Genomic DNA, 24,159 nt, shown 5'->3' on the forward strand with positions numbered 1-24,159 from the left:
GGTGTCATTAGACACAAACTATAATTGCTCCTTTAATGTTTTATAATTATTATTGTCTAATAGGCAATTTTCTTGAATGCATTTGCAGTCAAATAGTGCTTCCATTTTGGGTAGTAATCCAAGAAACTTAGGAGACTGGCGATTTGGATCTTCTTGAAGATGGTCTCCTCCGGTGCCTACGAGAGCAACTGGTTTACCTTTACCCTTATCCACAGCAAATAAGAGGACTTGTCTCACAAAGAAGTGTTTGATCATCTTGTATAAGTTCATTACAATCTGCATCTCAAATTGAAGTGCATTGAAGAGGAAGTGGTGCTGAAGTATGATGATTCACTTTATAATGATTTTGTATATGATGATGAGGGCCAGCAATAGCAGCTAGAACTAGAAGAGCTAGGATTGCCTCCTCGATTGACCAGCTTTATAGCAAGGGAGGCTAGGGTGGATGTAGAATGATGGACGAAACGACATATGCCATGCTTGCATCCAATTGCTTAGCCATAGAGATCCAGGAGGGGCCGATCATCATAGGACTTTATGTCTGAGACATCCTCCCAAATATCTAATAGAGAGATACTGAGAAGAGGCCACCATGGTACTCGATCTACTTAAGGAGGTGGGTGTAGTTGATCCACCAAAGAAGGCAGCTCTTTAGATTAGCAAGAAAGGAAAAAAAAAAAAAAGGAGACTTGTAGTTGCATTGGAGAGAGTCAAGGAGTTTGTTCATTAAGATTTGGAGGCCAGTGAGCTCTTGGATAATTGATTGCTCAAATTGTCTTATGATACCAGCAATGATGACAGATTGACAATTCGAATGACAATGTATCTGGTAGCCAAGGAGGTAGCGATAGATGTGGCATGACAATATATGAGTCATAGCCCTAGGATATTTGATTCACCAAGGAATCCCGGTTTACTCAAGCCATATATCACAATGCACGACTTGTAGAGCCCACGAGGATACAATTGCATGCGAGAGGTAGGTCCCTCGAGGTCATTTGGGACATGCTACTGCTGTTGATGACGTTGCATATAAAGTAGTATGTTTGGACGTATCTGGATTTGAGTCGCATCGAATCCTATTCCATATAGCTAGGGTATGACTTGTATGGATATGGTTTGTCTGAGATGTCGGTCTCGGGCAACTAGATTTTTTACCGAAATAATGTTAATTTTAAAAAATTTATCAAAATAAGGTCCTTTCAAAACTATTTACCAAAATACTGTCCAAAATAAAATCATCCTATTATAGGACGACTTTTCATGCTAACTCACCAGTCTTACCGCCAGCTGGAGAACAGGTGGATGACAGTATGAGTCACCCTATCGTAGGGTGCCTATATGGGTCGCCTTAGGAGAGGATGACTCATAGGAGAGGGTGACTCTATAAGTCGCCCTATTATAAGGCAACTTTGAAACATCTTTCTGCTCTAGCCACTAGCACAGTGGCAACTTGGCACAGGTCGACCCATGGGTCAACCCCTGTTGTGCTACAAATCAAAACAGAAAGCTTATTTTCATAGATACAGTAAAGGTCAACCCATGGGTCGCGCCCGGGCACAAGGGTCATCCCTTTTTGTATGCCCTCCCTAAAACGTCGGTGTCAATGTGCCATTCAAAAAGGAATGACCTAGTGGTCGCCCCTTCATATCCAAAACTGATTTTCTCTTAATTTAATTTTCAAAACTTTCAAAAAATATTGTTTGCATCTCCAACTTGATAAAATGCTAATTTTGCCATTCTCCAAACATCTTTATCTATTCAAAAATTCTTGACTTTCCTGAGATACAAATTCAAATTTCTCCAATCTTGTTTATAATTAACATGGTAGAATATCTTAGAAATGATGGACAATCCCAAACTCTAACCATATAACCTATATCAAGCTCAATAATTAATTTGTTGCACAATCAACAGAAATTATAACATGTGCATTTAGATTAAAAAAAATTGTAACATTAATTTCAAAATAATGTAAGCCAATAGTTGATGATTATAAACTTTTTTAGCCAAAAAAAAAATGTACAAGTATCATAATTATCGAAAGGCGTATATATTAAGATACTGGGGCCTCTGCGTCTGCCTCTCGTAAACACTTGTCTAGGGATTCAGATCCCAGCGGGATGTCCCGTGGGACACCGGGATGGGGTACCATTCCATGTGTTAGGACATGCCGTCCTACTAGCATTCTAGCTGTTAGATTGTGTCCTAGAAGTCAATTGTTGGCAGACACATATATTTCTAGGGTCTATTCTTGTACTTGTAAAATTTTGTTATTAATAAAAGGATATTTTTACTTCTAATCATGTTCCACTTAAGATCGGTGCATAGATTACCTTCTTTCTTCACAGATGAGTCTCGAGTCTGCGATACTGGGACACGGAGAAGAGTACAGGTGGTCGTTAGAGAATTTGCACTAAGCGTGACCAATACGAGAAATCACCTGGATGTTTACTCGTTGGTGGTCTTCTTGATGCTGCAGTGGTGTGAGTGGTCCTTTGACCTACAGTGTCATTAGCTATTCACAGTGAGGTTACTAAGTTTGATTGCACGTTTTCTTGATCTTTAGCCATTCGGATCCTTACTATGTATGTTGGCTACAGTAGATTCAGATTCGCTGTTAGAGTATGATGCATCAAGATGGAATCTATCGATCTTGATAGAAAAAGAGAAGCCCTATGCGATTAGCAAGACTGAGTTCAGAAAGTCTTCGATCGAAGCAAGTGTGAATACTGAAAAAAATTTTCACGGGATTCACAGGTAAACTTGAGTCGAGCCAATTTAGCATATGACTGATGATGGGGTTTGACGAGTTCTTCATGACCTCCGTTAAATCGAAACTCACGATAGAAGGATTGAATTATATGGTAACTGCACTTAGGGATTCATATTTTTCTGTTTTACTGGGTTGTCACTACATTCTACTAGACGTCACAGGTAGATTGTGAGAACTCACTAGGATTATTTTCGGATTAATGATCCTTGTTGAGGTGAGCTAGAATTATTCTGGTCCATCAAAAAGAGTTTCGATGATACTATGATGGAGATCACAGTATGTCTCACTATCAGACAGAATAGAACCTAAAAAGTCACACACAAAAAAAGTTTGACCCGATCAATGGCTTAGATCAAATTCAAATTATCAATTTGATTGATGGTTTGAATTTGAAAACTGTTAATTTGTAAGTGTTATAGATTCAGTAACTGTTAATTGTTAGCATAGGGACTTAATTGCAAATGTTGTGATTTAATTGGGGTTGATTAAATTATGGATCAAGTCTTAATTAATTTAAATCAGATTAAATTTAATTAGACTTGATTTAATTTAATGCTAATTAAGTTCAATTATCCAAATCAAATTTGGATTTCCAGTCTGATTGGATCAGGTTTGACAGTCTTTCGAATTTGATTCGATTCGAGCTCAATTTGGACTCGATTTGAGTCCAACTTGAACCAGATTGAACCTAACCCTTAGAGCCCATGTTCTCTGGGCTTCTCTCTCCATTTGGGCGACTAGAAAGAAGAGAGGGCGGTGAAAAATCTCGCTATTTTTGTTGTGCGCGTGAAGGGGTATGGAGAGGTGGTTTCTTGATGTTTCTTGATTAGTTAGGACATTTATTTAGATAAGGATAAAGGCTAACTAATTTAAACTGATTCTTATCAGATTTTGGCATGGGAAACCAACAAATTTTGTGCGACAAAATTATTTAAGGAATGGGCTTTTGGCGTGAGGAAAATCACCGATTGTTTTGTGCGCTAACTAGCTCATGCCCCCTTTCCTTCTCCACACCAACCACCTCTCATCCCTTCTCTTCCATGCCCCTATTCCACATCAGATAGAGATCTAAGAGAGAGTCTTTGAGAGAGAGAAAGAAAATCCAAAAAAAGTTTCTTGATTTTTCTTGGTGGTTAGGATCAATCTCTAAGATCCTATATAAGGCAGTATCAAGTAGATTCAAGTAAAAGGCCCTGATCTAAGCTGAAGAATGAAGCCTATAAGGTAGCACCTCAGGGGTTTCAGAGTTCTGATTGAGACATCTCTGTGTGGATACCAACGGAGGTCGGGCGCTTGTGCAGCTATGACAACAACCCCAGCTATCTGCAGGATCCAATCCGCTGAAGGAGGAAAAAGCGATCAGGTATACCTTCTTCTTGTTGTTTATGATTTCAGATCTATGTTCATAAATTTATTGATGCATGTTAGATGATCTTAGGCTTGATTATGATTTAGAATCAACATGCTTAGATTAGATTAGATTAAAAATTTTAAAATCTGCTTCCGTTCTGGTTAGCATAACCGTACCGATCTATGCATGTGCATCAGCTTGTTCTCTAACAGTGTTATCAGAGCCACGTCGTTCTAGCATGTTTTAAATAAATTTTAGATCTGAAATCTGATTGCAGAAATCAGATCTAAATTATTTTTATGAGTTTGACATCGTTTTGAAATAAAGTTGCCCTGACATAACTTTGTTATGCTCAAAATTTGTCCTAGAACGATGTAGAACATCTTATTTTAATAGATCTAAAAATTTCTGCGGTTAGAACCTGATTTTCATAAATATATGATCTGATTTATTATTCATATATCTGATATATGAAAGATAATCTAATTTGAAATTTAATAGATTACATATTTTGATATGTTAGATTAAATTTCTAGTTGCTTGAAGATCCTAGATGTATGTGATATAGGTTTTAGATCTAGTTTTAGTTTACATGCATGTTAGATTTATGTATTTTTAATTAATTTTAGATTGTAAAATTATTTATGTGATATATAATTTGTTCACACATGATCTGAAATATAATTTTTGCAAAACTCTAAATCTGAAACCCTAGGATCTATTTTGCATGAAATTCTGAAATTGTGGCTGGCTTGCCTGCCAAATCAACTCGGATTTAGTTTGAGTCGACTCGAGTTTTTGGCGAGTTGACTCATCCTTATTAGAGTCAATTCAAGATCCTGGTGAGTTGGCTCATTTGTGTATGAGTCGAGTCAATCTTGCAGGCATGAACTTATAGTTTTTGTTCGTCACAAATGAGTCAACCCAAGTTTCAGGACGAGTTGACTCGAGTATGTTGATAGCAAAATTGCATGTGATGCAATCCAAATTAGTTTAGATAAGAAATTATTTGACATTTAAACTAAACTCATGTCATAATGCACTTAATTAGGAATTAAGACTTGAAATTAAAAGATCTAAAATTATGAATTTAAGATCTAAATTTTAATTACATAAAATATGGGATTAAGGGTATGGGTAGCTCAATTAGGTCTAGTTTAAGCGGTTGATCAAACCAAATCAAATGTTGATTAGGATTAGGTCAAAGTGTGCTCATGACCAATCTAATTAGTTGTAGTTGGGTCGGATGGATTAATAGCCACATGTTATCGATCAACTTAAGACCTAATTTGACTCAGTGGATCGAGTCCGGGTCAATTGGCTAACCTGATCAATTCTAATCAACCAATTTAGTGTCTAAAGTAAGTACATAAATGATGGTTATTTAATTGGTTCTGTTGTCTGATCTGGTCAATTCGTTGGTATCTAAGGAAAGCAATGAGATGACTCACACATCTTAACTTATCTGGCCATTTTGGAAGATTATGTTTCATATTAGGTTATTTGTTGATTCGAGCTAGTCCATGTCACTAGGTTAATCATAACCGTTATGACTAATTAAAGAAGAGATCTGAACCTAAATCTCTTCAATCAAATATTAAGTCTAGCAGTCTTCCATCGTTGTAGAGATGTGGGTGCCTTCCTGATGTTGATCGTTCTCGGCTGGTCACAGTGGTTTGGTTGCATCGAGAAGGTATAATCACTCTATGGCATTGGATGTCCTGGGGTAAAGATGGGGTTGGGCCCAATAACTGTTAGGTGAGGGATCCAATTACGGCTTTGCACCCGCTGGTGTACGATGGGTCTGACTTAACTAAGAAATGTGCCAATAACTGTTAGGTGAGGCCACAAGATTTAGAAACCGAACTTGCTGCATCTTGCTTGGTGAAGCAATGGACAAGGTGTTGTCCACTCATTGGTTCATGTGTCACCAATAACTGTTAGGTGAGGTGCACATGGATCAGTGAGAGCGCGGTATTCGCTAGAAATTGACCGCATATAGGTTTTCGATTCTCCACCCTAGGAGTGGGAGATTCGTAGAAATAAGAGCTTTGTTTGTTTTTAAAGTCTCTAGAACAAACATTAACAAAGTACAAACATCTAATTTTAAACTATTCTCTCTACAGATTTCTTTGTCGAGTCTAACCCATTGGCTCAAATCTTTGACACCAATAGGTTGACCGAGACCAATCACAATGACTGGCTCAGAAACTTGGGATTAGATCTCAGTTCTAAGAAATTGACTTATGTCCTCAATCAGAATGCGCCTTCTGAAGGCACGTTTGATTTGCTCGTAATTGAAACTAATCTAATGGTTTCTTCTTCCAGTTAGGTTTTAGATTTTGATTCGAGTGCATACTTGTACACTTCTGTGCAGGGTCTAGAGGAAGTTAGAGGGTTGAGAGAATGTGAGATTACTCTTCGAGTCGGTAATGGGGCAAGAGTTGCTGCTATAACCGTTGGAACCTACTCTTTGCAATTACCATCAGGATTTAGTTTAATATTAAAAGATTGTTATTATGTACCTGTGGCCAGTAGAAATTTGATTTCTATATCTATGCTAGCGTAGGATAATTACAACTTTCATTTTAATAAAGACTTGTGCACAATTTATTTTGGAAATAAAAGTGTTGCACACGTTTATATGATAGATGGTCTTTATCATTTGCATGTGGATGCAAGTGTTAATGTGAATAAGCAAATAGTGAATGTCGTAGGGTCTAAGAGATCTAGAGATAGGATTAGCCAGAAATATCTATGGCACCTTAGGCTAGGCCATATTAGAGAGGACAGACTTAACGAATTGGAGAAAGCTGGTCTTCTTGGGCTATTGACTTTCGAGTCTTATCCAGTTTGTGAGTCCTGTTTTCAAGAAAAGATGACTAAGCTGTCTTTTGTAGGATAAGAGAAAAGGGCCATTGAGATATTAGCTCTGATGCACACTGAGGTGTGCGGTCCATTCGATATACAAGTCAGGGGTGGCTATCTTTACTTTATAACTTTTATCGATGATTACTCACGGTATGGGTTTGTGTATTTGAGGCATCATAAGTCTGAAGCTTTTGAAAAGTTCAAAAGGTTCAGACATGAAGTGGAGAAACAAATCGAAAAACCCATAAAGGTTCTTCGATCAGATCGAGGAAGAAAATATTTTAGTGGAAAATTTCAGATCTATCTTAAGGACAATGGTATAGTCTCACATTGGATATCTCCAGAGATGCCTCAACTCAACGGGATATCCAAAAGGAGGAATCGGACTCTATTGGATATAATCTGGTCCATGATGAGCTGAACAGATCTTCCAATTTTTCTCTAGGGACATGCGTTACTGTCTGCTATTCATATTTTAAGTAGAGTTCCCTCTAAATCTGTTCTTACCACACCATATGAGTTATGGCATGGTAAGAAGCCAAATCTTGATTATTTTAAGATTTGGGAATATCCGGCTCATATCAAGTGACAGCAGACGGACAAATTGGAGGCTAGGTCACTTAGGGCTCATTTTATAAGGTATCCTAAAAAATTCATGGGGTACTATTTTTATCTTCGAGAGGATCATAATATGATTGTGAGCCATCATGCCATCTTGAAAAAAGAGTTTATTCAAGATAAAGATAATGGGAGGAAGGTTGAGCTCGAAGAAAAAAATTCTGAAGAGCATCGAGTCCAAGAGCCTAAACCTATTAGTGATTCAATTGACGTGGTACATCCTCTACCTCGTAGACTAGTAGGGTCTCTCATTCTCCTGAAAAGTACTTAGGTATTCTTACAGAGAATTTAGAGAAAATGTTCCCTGTGGGAGATAGAGACATTAGGAATGGTTCCAAAATCTATGATGAAGTGATGTTAGATGTAGACTCCGAGAAATAGATGGAAGCGATGAAGTCAAAAATTGACTCCATACATTCCAACCAAGTTTGGACTTTAGTAGATCTACCTGAGGGTATTGTATCCATTGGGTGTAAATAGATCTATAAAAAAAAAATTAGGTCGGAAGGTTAAGTAGAGATCTATAAGACAAGATTAGTAGCGAAAGATTATAGTCAACACGAAGGCATTGATTATCAGGAAATTTTTTCGTCAGTGGCCATGCTGAAATCCATACGGACTCTGTTTGCTGTTGCAGCATACTATGATTACCAAATCTGACAGATAATGTGAAAACTGTCTTCCTAAATAGATATCTTGAGGAAGATATCTATATGGAGTAGCCTATGGATTTCACATCTGATGATAGTGATTATAAGATCTGCAAGCTGCAAAGATCTATTTATGGACTTAAGCATCTCGGAGTTGGAACACTCACTTTAATGATGTGATCAAATCATTTGATTTCATCAGAAACGAGGAGGAATCATATGTGTACAAAAAGATCAGTGGGAGCGCTGTCACGTTCCTCATATTGTATGTGGATGACATCCTTCTGATTGAGAATGATACTCCCATACTGACATCGATCAAAGTATGGTTGTCAAAGGAATTCTCCATCAAAGATTTATGAGAAGTTTCTTACATTCTTGGTATAAAGGTCTATAGGGATAGATTTAAGAGAATAATAGGACTTTCTCAGAAAATATACATAGAGAAGGTACTGAAGAGGTTCAGCATGAAAATTTCCAAGAGGGATCTTTTGCCCCTTAGACATGGTGTCTACCTCTCCAAGAAGATGTGTCCTGACATATCTGAGGAGATCTATTGCATAAGCAAGATTCTTTATGCTTCGACAATAGGGAGCTTTATGTGTGTCATACTCGACTTGATATAGTACTTGTCGCGAGTATCACGAGCAGATATCAGTCGAATCCAGATGAGGAACATTGAATTGCAGTAAAAAACATCCTTAAGTACTTGAGAAGGACTAAGAATTTGTTCTTGATATTTGATGGAGGTTTGAAGTTGAAAGTAGAAAGGTATATCGATTTAGACTTCATGTCTGATATCGATAATAGAAAGTCTACATCGGGATATATTTTTCTATGTAATGGTGGATCGATTAGTTGGAAGAGTTCCAAACAGTCAGTCATTGTAAATTCGATCATGAAAGTCAAATACATCACCGCCTCTGAAGCTGCAAAAGAAGCATACTGGTACAAGAAGTTCGTTGCGGAGCTAGGTGTGATACCATCGGATGCCATTGCACTACACTGCGACAACAACGGCACCATAGCTCTCGCTAAGGAGCCCTAATCTCACTAGAAGTCTAAGCATAGAAAGCGGCGGTTCTACATCATATGCGACTACCTCGAGAAGTTCCTCAAGGGACCAGAGAGTTGACTCCGCGTAGAACATGGCGGATCTGCTGATCAAGCCTCTCAGCCAGTAGAAGATCGAAGCTCACCTTGAGAAGATGGGTCTTAGGTATATGGTCAATTGATTTTAGGTCAAGTGGGAGTTTGTTAGATATGTGCTCTAGAAATCAATTGTTGGCAAACACATTATGTATTTCCAGAGCCTATTCTTGTACTTGTAAAACTTTATTATTAATAAAAGGGTATTTTCACTTCCAATCATATTTATGCATCCATGATTTATCCTAAAAATTAATAAAGATGTATTGTATATTCTCAAGGTGTTAAGAATTTGAGACATACATTATCAATGGTTAGTTTCTACATGCTTCCGATCGTAGGATCGTCATGGAGGATAGTGATCAATCCACTTAAGATCGGTGCACGGATCACCCTCTTCTGGATAGAGTCTCGAGTCTACGGTGTAGGGATACTGGAATGAGAGTGCAGGTGTTGTTAGAAAACAACTTGCACTGAGCGTGACTAACACAAAAAATCACTTGGATGTCTACTCACTCGTCAGTGGTCTTCTCGATGCTGCAGTGGTGTGAGTAGTCCTTTGATCTGTGGTGTTATTGGCTATTCGTAGCGAGATTACTGAGTTTGACTGCACATTCGCTTGGTTTCTAGCTATTTCGGTCCTTGCTGTATATTTTGGCTATAGTAGGTTCAGGTTCGCTGTTAGAGTAGGATGCACTAAGATGGAATTTATCGATCTTGGTAGAAAAGAAAAAGTCCTATATGATTAGCAAGACTCAGTTCAGGAAGTCTTTGGTCAAAGCAAGTGTGAATACTGAAAAAGAGTTTCCACAGGATTCACAAGTAAACTCGAGTCAAGCCAATCTGGTATATGACTGATGATGGAGTTTGACGAGTTTTTCATGATCTCCATCAAGTCGGGACTCACGATAGAAGGACTGAATTACACGGTAACTGCACCTAGAGGTTCATATTTTTTTATTCTGTTGGGTTGCCACTACATACTTTTAGGTGTTACTGATGGATTGTGAGAACTCACTAGAATTATTTTTGGATCAACGATCCTTGTTGGGATGAGTTAGAATTGTTCTGGTCTATCAAAAGGAGTTTCGATGATACTGTGATGGATATCACAGTATGTCTCACTACCAGACAGAATGAACTTGAGGGATCACACACAAAAGGAGTTTGACTCGATCAACGGCTTGGATCAAATTTGAATTATCAATTTGATTGATGGTTTGAATTTGAAAATTGCTAATTTGTAAGTGTTACAGATTCAGTAACTGCTAATTGTTAGTATAAGGATTTAATTACAAATATTATGATTTAATTGGGGCTGATTAAATATGGATCAAGTTATAATTAATTTAAATCAGATTTAATTTAAATGGGCTTGATTTAATTTAATGCTAATTGGGTTCAATTATCCAAATCAAATTTGGATTTCAAGTTTGATTAGATCCAGTTTGACAGTCTTTCGAATTTGATTCGATTCGGACTCAATTTGGATTCGATTTGGATCCAACTTGAACCAGATTGAACCTAATCATTAGAGTCCAGGTTCTTTGGGCTTCTCTTTCCATTTGGACGACCAAAAAGAAGAGTGGGCGATGAAAAATCTTGCTACTTTTGTTGTGCGTGCATGAAGGGGTATGGAGAGGTGGTTTCTTGATGTTTCTTGATTAATTAGGACACCTATTTGGATAGGGATAAAGCCTAACTAATTTAAAATAATTCTTATCAGATTTTGGCATAGGAAACCAGCAAATTTTGTGCGACAAAATTATTTAAGGAGTGGGCTTTTGGCATGAGGAAAATCATCAGTTGTTTTGTGTGTTAACTAGTTCATGCCCCCTTTCCTTCTCTATGCTAACCACCTCTCATCCCTTCTCTTCCATACCCCTATTCCACATCAGATAGAGACATGAGAGAGAGAAAGAAAATCAAGAAAAGGTTTTTTGATTTTTCTTGGTGGTTAGGATCAATCCCCAAGATCCTATATAGGACTATATCAAGTAGATTCAAGTAAAGGGCCCTGATCCAAGCTGAAGAATAAAGCCTGCAAGGGAGCTAGCACCTCGGAGGTTTTGGAGTTCTGATCGGGACATCTCTGTGTGGATACCAGCAGAAGTCAGATGCTTGCACGGCTATGATAACAACCCCACACATCCACAGGATCTGATTCGACGAAAGAGGGAAAAGCAATTAGGTATACCTTTTTCTTGTTGTTTATGATTTCAAATCTATATTCATAAATTTATTTATGCATCTTAGACGATTCTAGATTTGATTATGATTTAGAATCAACATACTTAGATTAGATTAAAAATTTTAAAATCTATTTTCGCTCTAGTTAGCATAACCGTATCAATTTATACATGCGAATCAGCCTATTCTTTAACACTAGCATCCCAATCGAGATGTCTTGGGATGTCCTTTGTCTCAAGTGTTAGGATGGGGCGGGACGGCGATGCATCCCGTTCCATAGGAAAAGTGGGACAGTCCCATCTTATGAGATTTCAAACTTTGCACGTGTCACCTCTGGCCACTATCGTGATGGCTCAAGCATGATATCGATCGATGGGGAGGTGCTGGCGTGCTCGGTCTATTGACGTGTGCCTGATGTCTACTTCGAAAAACTCTCAGTCGATCCCTACCTCTAGCCCTCCCATACTGATCGACGTACTGCTCATCAAGTTGGTACGACGTGTTTTCTGGCTCGCTTATCCTCTATGATATAGATGCATCATCTACGGAGAGCTCAAAGTTCGAGAAGCCAGGGTATGAGGTGTGCTGGGCATATGATCATCCACCGATGGCGTAATCTAAAGTCATCTATTCTTTGAGACGACTTGCATAGTGTCGATAAGACCGTCCATAACATCAGCAAGTGCTCGATTCTTGCACCCAATAGTGACCGAAGCTGCTCCTTTTCCGGTGGTATAGCGATGTGATCCTCTGTAACTATCAGTATGAAAAGAAAAACAAATATTATTCATAAGTATAATAATAACAACCTAACAAAATGAGACAAAAGCAAAATGTACTTACCATAATGTCCATCACGCTGTTCGAATGATGGAACCTCATCTCGGACCGCTCACTCATCAATGGTGAGATGAATTACCTGGTGATGCTTTTGTACCACTGTAGATATGGATCATAATAATCCATTACGAGGAGCATGGGTGGACCAGCTACAATCAAATCCTTCCACCTCTCCCATGCATCAATATGCTCCCAATGTTTCCGAACCCAATCGTGGCGATGCTGCCCTCATTGATCCAAACTATGGAGTATCATAAGTATCGCATGGTGGGGGGACGTCCTGATGCATGCCAATCAGTCGAGTCCTCTATCTGTCCAAAATAAAGTCATTATGTTATTGTGTGAAAACGTATAATCATTTATCATATAAAATCAGTGCTACTGGTTACATACCTGCATCCTAGTGAATTAGTCTTGTTGTGCTATATGTCGCTAAATGGGCCCTTAAAATCAGCATCATCCTCATCTAACATGCCATGTCCTACTACGTCACCTTGGGGAGCACCCTATCTGGCCATCCAATGTGTAAATGCACCCATACCCAAAGCTACAGCAATACCAGCAGCCCTACTATCTGATGTGCATTTGGTTTGGTGGCCTTGTAGAGCTTGCGATACAAAAAGGCTAAGGTAACCTGCCCCAACTCAACTACCCACATGCATCAAGATCACGTACCAGGGGTAAGTACAACAATTGCATGTGGGAATCGGATTTATCGGTGAACAGATGGCCACCGATAAAGCAAAAAATAAATGCTTATGCATGCCTCTGCGCGGTCTCATCATCCGCATCATCTGATAACTGATGGAACATGTCGTGAAGTGAGTGAAATCTTTGTGAAGATCCCGACAACATCGATTTTAGTGGTCTAATTCTAAATAACTCTTCACATAGATCCGACCAGATGATCTGTGCAGTACCGATGATGGCAGGTCCGTGCACCCATAATTCGAGAAGAACGGCAACATCCTACAAAGTGATCGTCGCCTCCCCGATGCGCAGGTGGAAAGTGTCTCCTGACGCCATCGCTCTACCATGGCTGTGATGAGGCCCCAATCAAGCTGTATATCGAAAATTCTAAATACTCCATAAAAACCTATGGTATGAAGATACTCCCGGATCCTCTCATGTGGCCGTCAGCCATGCATGGCAGTCGAGCCTCCGTGTCTACAGTGTAGGGGCCCTAAAGTTCTCTTTAGAATATATACGATCACTGCGATGTCGGATCTGGAGATACAACACGATAGGATCTGGAGGCCCCAAGTGAACGTCCGAATCTGAACCTACCATGTCTAAGGCACAAAATGAAAAGACGATCTTACTACCATGAAATATCAAAGATGATAAGCAATAAAAATGATACATAGGATTGTTTCATAATTTTTTTCAAACATTCACATGACATGATTACATAATCAAAATATTTTAAAAGAAACACAAATGATACATAAAGACAGTCTACATAATATGAACAAATACATAAATCAGTGCCGTTGGGGATAATTGCGTCGGTTGTGCCCTATCTCTTTGCACATCCATATCGCACAACATTTTGATGCTCCATTGCGTCCATATCATTTCAGATCTTTTTCGATTATAGGTGTCCTTTTCTATGTCGTCTTATGAAGGGTGCGGTGTGAGTCTAGATATAGTCCACTCAGGTCAATAACGAGGACTCTCTAGGGGATGGAAGGTAAGTGCATATGACTGTTCATAATATGCAATAGTATAATAGTGGTCAACAAATTGCTTCTAGTCCAAGATCTCATTGACACATACAGCGAACAAATGGGAGCAAGGGTAGTGCAGTTACTGCCACTTCCGACATGTGCATGTGCACACCCCTAAATAGATTGTCTATGTATAATCAGCTTCATCGGAGCTATAATATCTTCGTCTCAACCGAATCTCATACAAAATCGGTTGGTTATTATACTTAACCACACCATGCTCCCTAGATTTCAGCTGGCATCCATTGAGCTTTTGTCTAATCTTATCTGTGAACATCCTGTCGGCCTTTCTTCTCCATGCTACTATTGCACATTTGATGCTAAACCACTTTGACAAATGTTCGAAAGAAAGACGAACAAGAACGGTAATCGGCAATGAGCGAGCCCCTTTCAATATCTTATTGAAACTTTCAGATAGATTTGTATTCATTATTCCATACCTACATCCATCCATGTCATGCATCAGCGATCATTTAGATCGTCAAGTGGATATGATTTGAGGTATTGAAAGCAATTAGGACATGTTCTCTCAATGTGTTGTGTGCTTCGATCCAACTTCCATGGTTGATTTTGCTTTGCAGTTTGATGGAAATAAGCCAAAAATATCACATCATAGAATCAAGTGTTTAGGTTAGCTTCAATATGTCTAAGGCATAATCTGTGATATTCCATATGGCACTGTCCACCCAATCAATTTATTTGAAACAGCAGCTAATATTTTTTTTGTATCGGTCTGAAATTATGCTAATCCCTATACGGTTACGTGCCACGTAATGGCGCAAACGTCATAAAAATCATGACCAACTACTACGGCTCTCATCTTCACAAATGGCAAATGTCAAAGGATAGATACTTTCATTTTCATCCCTCCCCATAGCTATCATGAGAGTATTGTTATATCGGCCGTATAGATGCGTTGTGTCGATACTAATCTGTGGGCGATAGAACTGGAAGCCCTGAATATATGGATCGAATGCCCAAAAAACTTGGTAGAACACCTCTGTGTTAGGCTCTGTCGTAGGAATTTTTGCAAAATCTACCACGATCTCTTCGTTGGCACGACAAACTGAGCTAACCAAGGACCCATATGTTATAAGACTCCGTCCAATCTTCAAAAATTCGCTCATAACAAGTTGTTTAGCTATTCGTATTTTTCTATAAGATACCTCGCACTGCCATATATCACGTACATAAGCCTGGCAGGTTGATATGGATATGGATATCTTTGTCCTAACTGATCTGCTAATGATATTGGCAATCATGCGTGCATCAAGCTATGGATGATCTCGCATCACATCTGTATTTAAGCATGTATGTGGCCCTTTATACACCTAATCTCCCATCACTGCATCTTGGTCCGAAGGAATGCACGGAGATGTCAACTGCAAGTATTAAACTATTTACACACGATGCTCCATTTAACTCTATTTGACTTGATGACTTTGAAAGGATGGTGGGTGCGAATGGCATACTGTTTCACGATGCATTGGATCTGTTCTTTCAACCCGCGTACCATTCCCTTTCTTAACTCTTCATTTTCACTAAAGAATGGATGTTCTCGCAATGCTCTATGGGATGCGGTCTCATCGTCGTCGGACGCATCAATCAACCCAAATTCTGGAACAAGGGGCACCTAGTGTGGTGGAACATTCTCTTTGGCACTGGACTCTCATTATCACTGCCATCAAACTCTGCATCATCATCCTCATCTTCGTCATCAGTAGAATTAGGATCATAACTGACAGTGACTTCATTTTTGAATAAAGTTGTATCAGCCGCTATTGTTCCCAATCTTCCAACTCGAGCATGGCATGCATGTGGCTCATTAAGTGATACAGGATCGTTAACTTCATGCTTCACAGGCTCTATGGTAGCTGCTACATAACTAGGACTGGCCCTTGCATCATCAAATGTGGTATTACTCCAATGTTATGTAGCCTTTTCTCCTATCATGCACTAACTATCAGTTACGGATGCTGTTGGTCCACCAACCGTACATGCAAGGGTGCGTCCATACTCATACCCAGCTTCATCGGCCATTAGAGATGCATCAAGTAGAGATCTCCCTATGCCTGACTGCGTAAGGGGAGCAGATACAGACTGAGACACACTCACATACTATTCACGACCACCGAAAACTCCTACCATTGCTGGCTTGACAAAAATTTCAACTACAGAAAAATTCCCCGTGATGGGGTGCCTAAGACGGTATACGTTGTCTGATCGTCTTCAATAGGTATAACCAAATATTGTCCAGCCGTATGAATCGAAAATCTATATAATAAGAAAATTTCATATTGATTGGGATCCCATCTAGTGACAGCATAGCAGACCCACACAAGTTCTTGGTATATTGTGTTATGGTTTACCATAGCCATCCGGATCCTTCCACTATCATAATATATACCGTTAGCATCACGACTGATCCTTCTATCCCAATGGAAGATAATAGTGACAAGTCTTGGATCCATTTTTCAAAAAATATTGTGAGAACTAATTGCATAAATAGATGAAATTATAAGGCACTATTTGTAGATTCTTTATACAATAACATCATCTCACATTTTTTTAAATGAACTCCTAAGTTTGAAATGCATCGCAGATGTGGCTCAAACTTGAGTCTCTAATTTTGAAAGGCAGAACTTCAGCAATGAAGGGATCCAACCCCAAAACTATAGGACAAGTCCTAAGATTGAAATGCAGACCATGGATTTGGTATCATCATATTACCATGAGAACAGAATCTATAAATTGAAAATTTTTGTCCACAAAGAAGAATCCTATCTATCAAAAATCCCTAAACCTAAAAACCCCAATTGGAACCTAATAAACACCCTCCAATCTCCCTGAGGTGCTCTTCTTCCCCACATATCTAGTCAAAAAAGATGAAATAAAAAGAATAACAAGCAACAATAAACACCTTACCTTCTAATCAACCAATGTAGATGAGCTGAGGGAGAGGGAGAGCCGATTGCCCGCACGTATGAGAGGGAGAGGGAGAGGGAGAGAGAGAGAGATGGAGAGGGAAAGGAAGAGGGAGATTTGGTCGGCCGCACGAACAAGAGGGAGAGGGAGAGCAGCTCGCCCGCGAGGGACGCACGAGAGGAGAGGGAGACAGACGCACGAGAGGGAGAGGGAGAGGGAGGGTGTCTCGTTTTGAAGGGAGAGAGGGAGAGGGAGAGCAACGTACGAAAGGGAGAGGGAGATGGTCTCGTTTTGAAGGGAGATGAGGCATTGAGTGAATTGCCGAACGGGCTCTCGGATTTTGAAGGATGCTTGAGTAAATTGCTTTATGGTAGGGCGACTATATAAGTCGCCCTACAGTAAAGTGACTCATAGAGTCGCCTTATGATAGGACGACCCATATAATCGCTCTATAATAGGGTGACTTTATGGTTGACGTGTCTCACACCTGGCGTTGGATGGCTGAGTCAATATAGAAAGTCACCCTATGATAGGGTGACTTTGCTTATGGGTAGTACTTTGGTAAATAGTTGGAAAACAAAATTATTTTGATAATTAATTTTAAAATTAGCATTATTTTGGTAAAAATTCTTAGGCAACTTGTAGGTCGGATTTCGCTGCTGCAATCTTTGGATGACCAACCTAGCATCAGTCGGAGGAATATTGGGCATGTAGGAATATGTGGCATTCCTCCTGGAATCTTGGAGTGGTATCCTAAGCTTGGACTATAATTATGATCTCATCATCTATGAAGGATATTGATACTCCACAAAATTTTAGATATTGGCATGTATTTTGTACTTTAAATACATTAAATTGACTCCATTTGTTGTATTGTATATATATTAATGTATAAATACTTTAGTTGTACTTGAATGCCAATTTATGACCAAAAAGACATTAAAATAATGTCAAAATTACAAATTAAAACCATAATCATCAAAATCATAAAGTGGGAAAAAATTTGAGGAAACAAATAAATTGAGAATACCAAAAAAAAAAGAAAATGGTGTACTGGCTAGTGATCGGTATGCCAGCCCATGTCGTTTGAACATATGCCAACCCATACCATATAACCGGTTTGTCGACTTGTACCATGTGTTGGTATGGTACTGAACTAGTACCATACCATGCCGGTACCATATCATATTGGTGGCCTTTCTGTATTGTATCCGGTACTTGTTTAGTGAACATTAGATAAAACCTTATAAAGCTTATAAGTTGCTAAGCCAGTGAATCGTGAGCAACTCATACTGACCTATACCTTTCGTAGCAACTAGGAACCAACGCTCAACATCCCTCAGCATCAATTCTCGAGGGGAATTGGTTCTAACTGCTTGAAATAGACAACTATTTGTATTTTTTTAATATCAAGCTCATTGGTGCTTTTACACCTTAGTTTTTGTTTGCTCATTTGAATATCAGGAGGGAAATTTTTACTCATGGGGAACTCAAATCACCAAGGAATGCAAGCCACAAATGGTGAGAAATTGTTGGAGATGAGGCCATTTGATCAGTGTAAGCGAGGAAAAGTAATGGCCTCTTCCTTAATATTTTTTATATTTTTAGCAATGTCATGGCTAAATCATGTTTTGTTTTTAAATTCACAAGTAAGAGCTTGTTAGATTTCAAATTGTAAGAGTATGAGATTCATGTTTCTAGAGCATGAATCTAGGATCAAATTGAAGAGACAGGAGATTTAGTTTGCACGTAAATCATTCGCAAAAGCACATTAAATTTGGAAATAACTAGAACAAATGCAACATCATTAAATTTTATAAAAATAATTTTAAAAAATAACTTTCATGCAAAAATATTTTAAAAAATAATTTTTATTGAATAATAATTTTAAAATATTAAAGACTTCTTTAGAAAAAAGTAATATTGCCTTCATAATGGGCATAAGATATGGTTTAGCTTTCTAACTTTTCTATTGAAAAAATTGTTAGGCTAGTTATATTATGGGTCCAATTTCATAAGGAGGCACACATATTGACTGATGTTGTACCACAAGTTAGCTTGTGCGAGTTTCCCTGCTCATGTGAAATGGCCCTTATGTATCCTTTAGGGTTTTTGCTAAAGTTAGGAGAAACAGTAGGATAAGTGTGAGCAAGTTTTCCCTAGATATGACAAATCTTGAGATGCTAGGGTTTTCTCAAAAGCGATTCTCTAAACTGGAAATCAAGATCTTTGGAAGGAAGAAGCAAGGTTTTAGACCCCAATCCTAGACCCAGTATGAGATGGGAGTTAGATACCATCTCAATACATGGAATGGTTCGGTGTCCTTGTGATTCACTGGGATATCATTTCTCCTGTTATTGGTTTTAGTGAATATCTAGAAGGTCTTTAAATGGTCGTCATAATTTGGGACTAAGGTAGTTTTTTTGAGCCCATTATTAGGCTAATGCCACCAATGCCGATACCTATGCTTTATGCTTAGAATATATGTGAAAAACTAACAATAAATTTAAATGAAATGCCACCTACCAACCATATCGTGCACAAAAATGTCATGAATTTAAATGCAATAACAATCCACCCACTTTTGGTTCTAAGTGTAGTGTTTGTGGGCCTCACATACATTAAGATCTTATTCATAAGTGGGGCCTTAGGTCTAATACTGACATGGGAATTGTTCTTATCCCTGTTACTCATACTTCTGTTTGCTACAGTCTTGGAGAGCCCCCTTGATAGCATTGGTGCATGGCCATCCCAACTTGGGGTAATAGTTCGTAGTAGTATGTTTGTGCCTCAGGAATATAACCACATAAGGAGGATAGGATTATATAGGCATGCACCCCTCAGAATATGAAAACTAGTGTATACATGTAGGTCGTATGTCAATGTAGGGCCACACTTTCCACTTTGGCTGTCCAACATGCTAATAGATCTAACATAGTACCTTCAGTATCTTAGTTATATCTCGAGATGTTGCAGACCCATTCATATATTGGATGCATCACATGCTCAAGATCTCCTAAATACCCTTTGACCAGATTAGTGCAAGATCTTTTCCATAGAGATGCGCCATCCTATAACAACTCTACACCCCTCCCCTTTATGAAACTCCAAATCTGACTCAAAATCTATGTCAAGCTTGGTCTTGATCTTGTGTGGCATGGTTGGACTTTGCCTTATTAGTGAATGAATAGAGCCCCTCTGACTCCTCAATTCCTCCATCATAACCATGAGGCACAACATCAATCGAGCTATTATTATCAACATTATTAGTGTCCTTAGATGATTTTGATAGGTCAGGTTCTGATGGTTCGAGTCTTGTTATCCTCGTACTAGTACATCATCAGTTACCTCCATTGGATCCACTAGTGCAGCGGACTTCAATTTGAATGTAGGGCCACACTTTCCACTTTGGCTGTCCAACATGCTAATAGATCTAACATAGAATCTTCAGTATCTTAGTTATATCTCGAGACTTCGAAGACCCATTCATATATTGGATGCATCACATGCTCAAGATCTCCTGAATACCCTTTGACTAGATTAGTGCAAGATCTCTTCTATTGAGATGCGCCATCATATAACAACTCTACACCCCTCCCCTTTATGTAACTCCAAATCTGACTCAAAATCTATGTCAAGCTTGGTCTCGATCTTGTGTGGCATGGTGTAACTTTGCCTTATCAGTGAATGGATAGAGCCCCTCTGACTTATCAATTCCTCCATCATAACCATGAGGCACACCATCAATGGCACTATTATTATCAACATTATTAGTATCCTTAGATGATTTTTATAGGTCAGATTCTGATAGTTCAAGATTTGTTATCCTCATACTAGAACATCATCAGTTACCTCCATTGGATCCACTGGTGCAGCGGACTTCGATTTGGATTTACTACTCTCAAAATGGCAAGCATGATTCAAAAGGGATCGACATGCCACCTCCTGTACGCTACAAGATCTCCCATACGTAATTGATAAGTGTGAAAAATATGAGCAATTGGATTCATTTACATAGGCACTTACAGAACATATGGAGTCTACTATGTGTGATGGATGGATTGGCCTCACAAGGATGAGCCTAGTCAACTTTGTTCTATGAGAGCAGGGTCTGTTTCCATAATGGTTGCTTGAGCACACCAAGGTGATTGATACATCTTCAACTTGATAGTGAAGGTGGTAATAATGCAAGAAGGAAATTTGTGGGACAAATTGTCATGCATAACAACTCAGCCTCAAAAAGGCACAATAAGAATTGGCTAGACATAAGCTGCATTTGTATTGGACTGCATGCGAAGCATTGAATTGATAGTCAAGGACATTAGGGATGTTGGACTTAGACATGTAAAGGCATCGATGGAGCAAGACCAGACCATTTCGAAACTCATCTATAATCATACGTAGGTCTCGACACTTATGAGGAAGTAATGTGGTGGGGAGATACTAAGGTCAGTGATGACCTACTTTGCCGCCAATTACAGAGCCCTGAAGAGCCTATGTGACAAAAAGAATGGGCTGGTGCAATTCATTTTTAATGAGCGGATATTTCTAGATTTGTTTTTACTATGGATGGAAGTGACATCAAGAGGATTGTCCCTAGCTAGTTATTCTGGGAGATTGCTTTGGAGGTGGTTAACATTGTGCATCTCCTCTATGTCATCATGAGAGAATTGGGCAATCTTCTCACACATAGATAACCTATATTGGATGATCCATGACATGAAAAATACTATCATAGAGAAATGACCTAGAGAGTACAATACTTAACATTATTGGCTTGAGATGGGACATGTAGAGGGTTTAGAAGTTACATTTGGTAGGTATAACAAATAAGCAACTTGCTCTTGTTTACTTTTTTCTAGCTTTTAATTTGTGATGATGCTTAATATTATCATGGTCAATTTTTTGCAGTATATTACTTGAACCTGCAATTCCACTACGTAGATGAGTTGGCCACCAAGGAACCCTTCTTGTCAGGAACTAGGAGAGTAGTGCAAACTACAGAAGTACAAAGTCTTTTCTATGACCCTTAAAAAGCATCAAGATTTATTGAGGTAATAGTCATAGTATTCCATACTGACCGGTACACTCCATACTATATCGATAGGGAATTGATTCGATTCAGGCCGATTTTTTGAAAAATGGTCTGAATCGGACCGAACCGTATGGTATGGTACAGTATCGGCTTGAACTGCTCGATACCATGCTGTTTGGTCCGGTACGGTATCGGTTCGGTCTAGTTCGGCTTGATTTTTTTTGGCCGTTGAATTGAAATTTTTTTTGAATTTTTTATTGTCAGTACGGACCGGTACGGTACTGTACCGTACCATATCATTCGACCAAGAACTGGTACGGGCCTTGGTACCAGTTCTTAAAACCTTGGGTAATACACATTCGAGAATACATTTATATGGTCACTTAACATCACCAAGCATGGTTCTAACATGTTTCAATTAGATCAGGGAACATATTTAGGGACTTTGGTGGTAGCTTCGAGGATGATGCAACTAATGCACATGCCTCTTACACATTCCTAGATATTAGTGGAACCCAAGAACGTAATTTTGACACGTCGCTTAGAGAATCTTATGCGTATATCTTTTGTAGCTAAGTGATGGATCTAGTGTGGTGAGTTTGTTCCTAGTTTGTACAATAACAAACTTTGTCATTCATATTTTCTCATAGACTTTTCATCTAGTAGGTGCAAAGGGAATTGGAGCAAATTTGCACTTATGCACTTGAAGACTTGGAATCGCCTCATGTGCGACAGACTTAATGTAATTTATTTACGTGCATTATAGCATGTGATTGAGTTTTTGTTATATTGGGCAATAGAAGCAGAGATCAATTAAGAGTCTACAGCCTTTAGGTGACCCATTGGATGCTAATTTTACACATGACATCAAAGATCCTATGATTGCTTGGCTAGAGGCCTTGGAGGATCCATTGTTGGATGACCTTGGTGACCTTCGTATGCCTGGAATGGTGTCTCATACAGTACCGACTACTGACACTTGGTATACTATCCCATACTGTACCGAACAATATACCAACATTATAATAGGATGCTATTGGTACAGGGTCCGATATTGAGACGGCCAACCTTGCTTGATAGGGAAGTTGTAAAGCATGTTAGGGTATGCTGTGTCACATAGTGGGCTTTGAAGCACCTAAACACATTGCAGGTGACTAGTATCAGGGGGAGGGACATTGGGGTATCTACACTAAGGATCCTGATGAGGAGAGAGCATCGTATCTTTTTGCGGCCTGTTGATTGTCGTGATACCGAGCTCATAAGTTAGGGGACCATAACTAAGTCTAGCTAGGGGAACAAGGCTACAATGAAAAGTAGTAGTGCCAAATCAAAGACCTTAGTTGATCCCTTGTGGGCTACAAATGATGAGCAGGTTTGTGATGAAGATAGTGAGACTTTAGATTCAGAGCTGCATAGATAATCTATGGAAACCTATGATTATGATATTGATAGCAGGTCTGGTGATGGGCTACTGGTGGTGCAAGCATGCATCTTAATTTGTGACTTCCTAGATTTAGCCCTTTTATATGTGACGCTGGGTAGACTTATGATCAGGATCATGGTGTGAAAAATAGCTAATCTACTAGTGGTGGGGGTTAGCTGAGGAGGCTCCAGGAAGTCTCAAGAGGAGTGAGAGCTATGCATGGACAATATCCTTGGGGATAGCAATTTTGGGGTCAGCAGCCCTATGTGGATGCCATCATGGAGTTGTTTCGATTAGGTGGTCAGGTGGGCAAGACCAGTACTCACTCTACATCCACTTTTCTTCTATCTTGCTAGCATATATTCCACAATACCTCAGACTTTCGGTCTATGCCTGATGCTTAGAGTGCATGGTATGACAGCATATACATAATACATGCATGTACACTATGGATCAGAATGGGCACCTTTGTCAAAGTCCCGGGAATATGGTGAGCATAGCTGCAAGTCTTGCCATGGCAGCACAGCTGTAGATGCATCTGCATAACTTGTTGGAAGCAATGGTACCACTCATAGTGATCATGCTGGCTGATTGGCTGGTA

At 39.1% G+C, this 24,159-nt stretch overlaps 1 protein-coding gene across 18 annotated transcripts in view; it reads left to right on the forward strand.

Annotated features, from left to right (window-relative positions):
- LOC105034244 (protein COFACTOR ASSEMBLY OF COMPLEX C SUBUNIT B CCB4, chloroplastic) overlaps window positions 1-24,159 on the forward strand; it is a 73,431-nt gene that overhangs the window by 44,544 nt on the left and 4,728 nt on the right. For 4 of the 18 annotated variants that reach the window (XR_002163587.3, XR_012138460.1, XR_012138461.1 and 1 more), the window contains exon 8: window positions 18,565-18,671. The exons of 6 other annotated variants lie outside the window; for them this stretch is intronic. Coding sequence is in view for 2 of the 12 variants with exons in the window: in XM_073251511.1 (XP_073107612.1) it covers window positions 89-157 (69 nt within the window). In the remaining 10 variants the exon portion in view is untranslated. 8 more of the 18 variants (XR_012138465.1, XR_012138468.1, XR_012138467.1 and 5 more) reach the window with 5 other exon arrangements.

The sequence above is a fragment of the Elaeis guineensis genome, chromosome 1, assembly GCF_000442705.2.
Source record: "Elaeis guineensis isolate ETL-2024a chromosome 1, EG11, whole genome shotgun sequence".
Lineage (NCBI taxonomy): Eukaryota > Viridiplantae > Streptophyta > Magnoliopsida > Arecales > Arecaceae > Elaeis > Elaeis guineensis.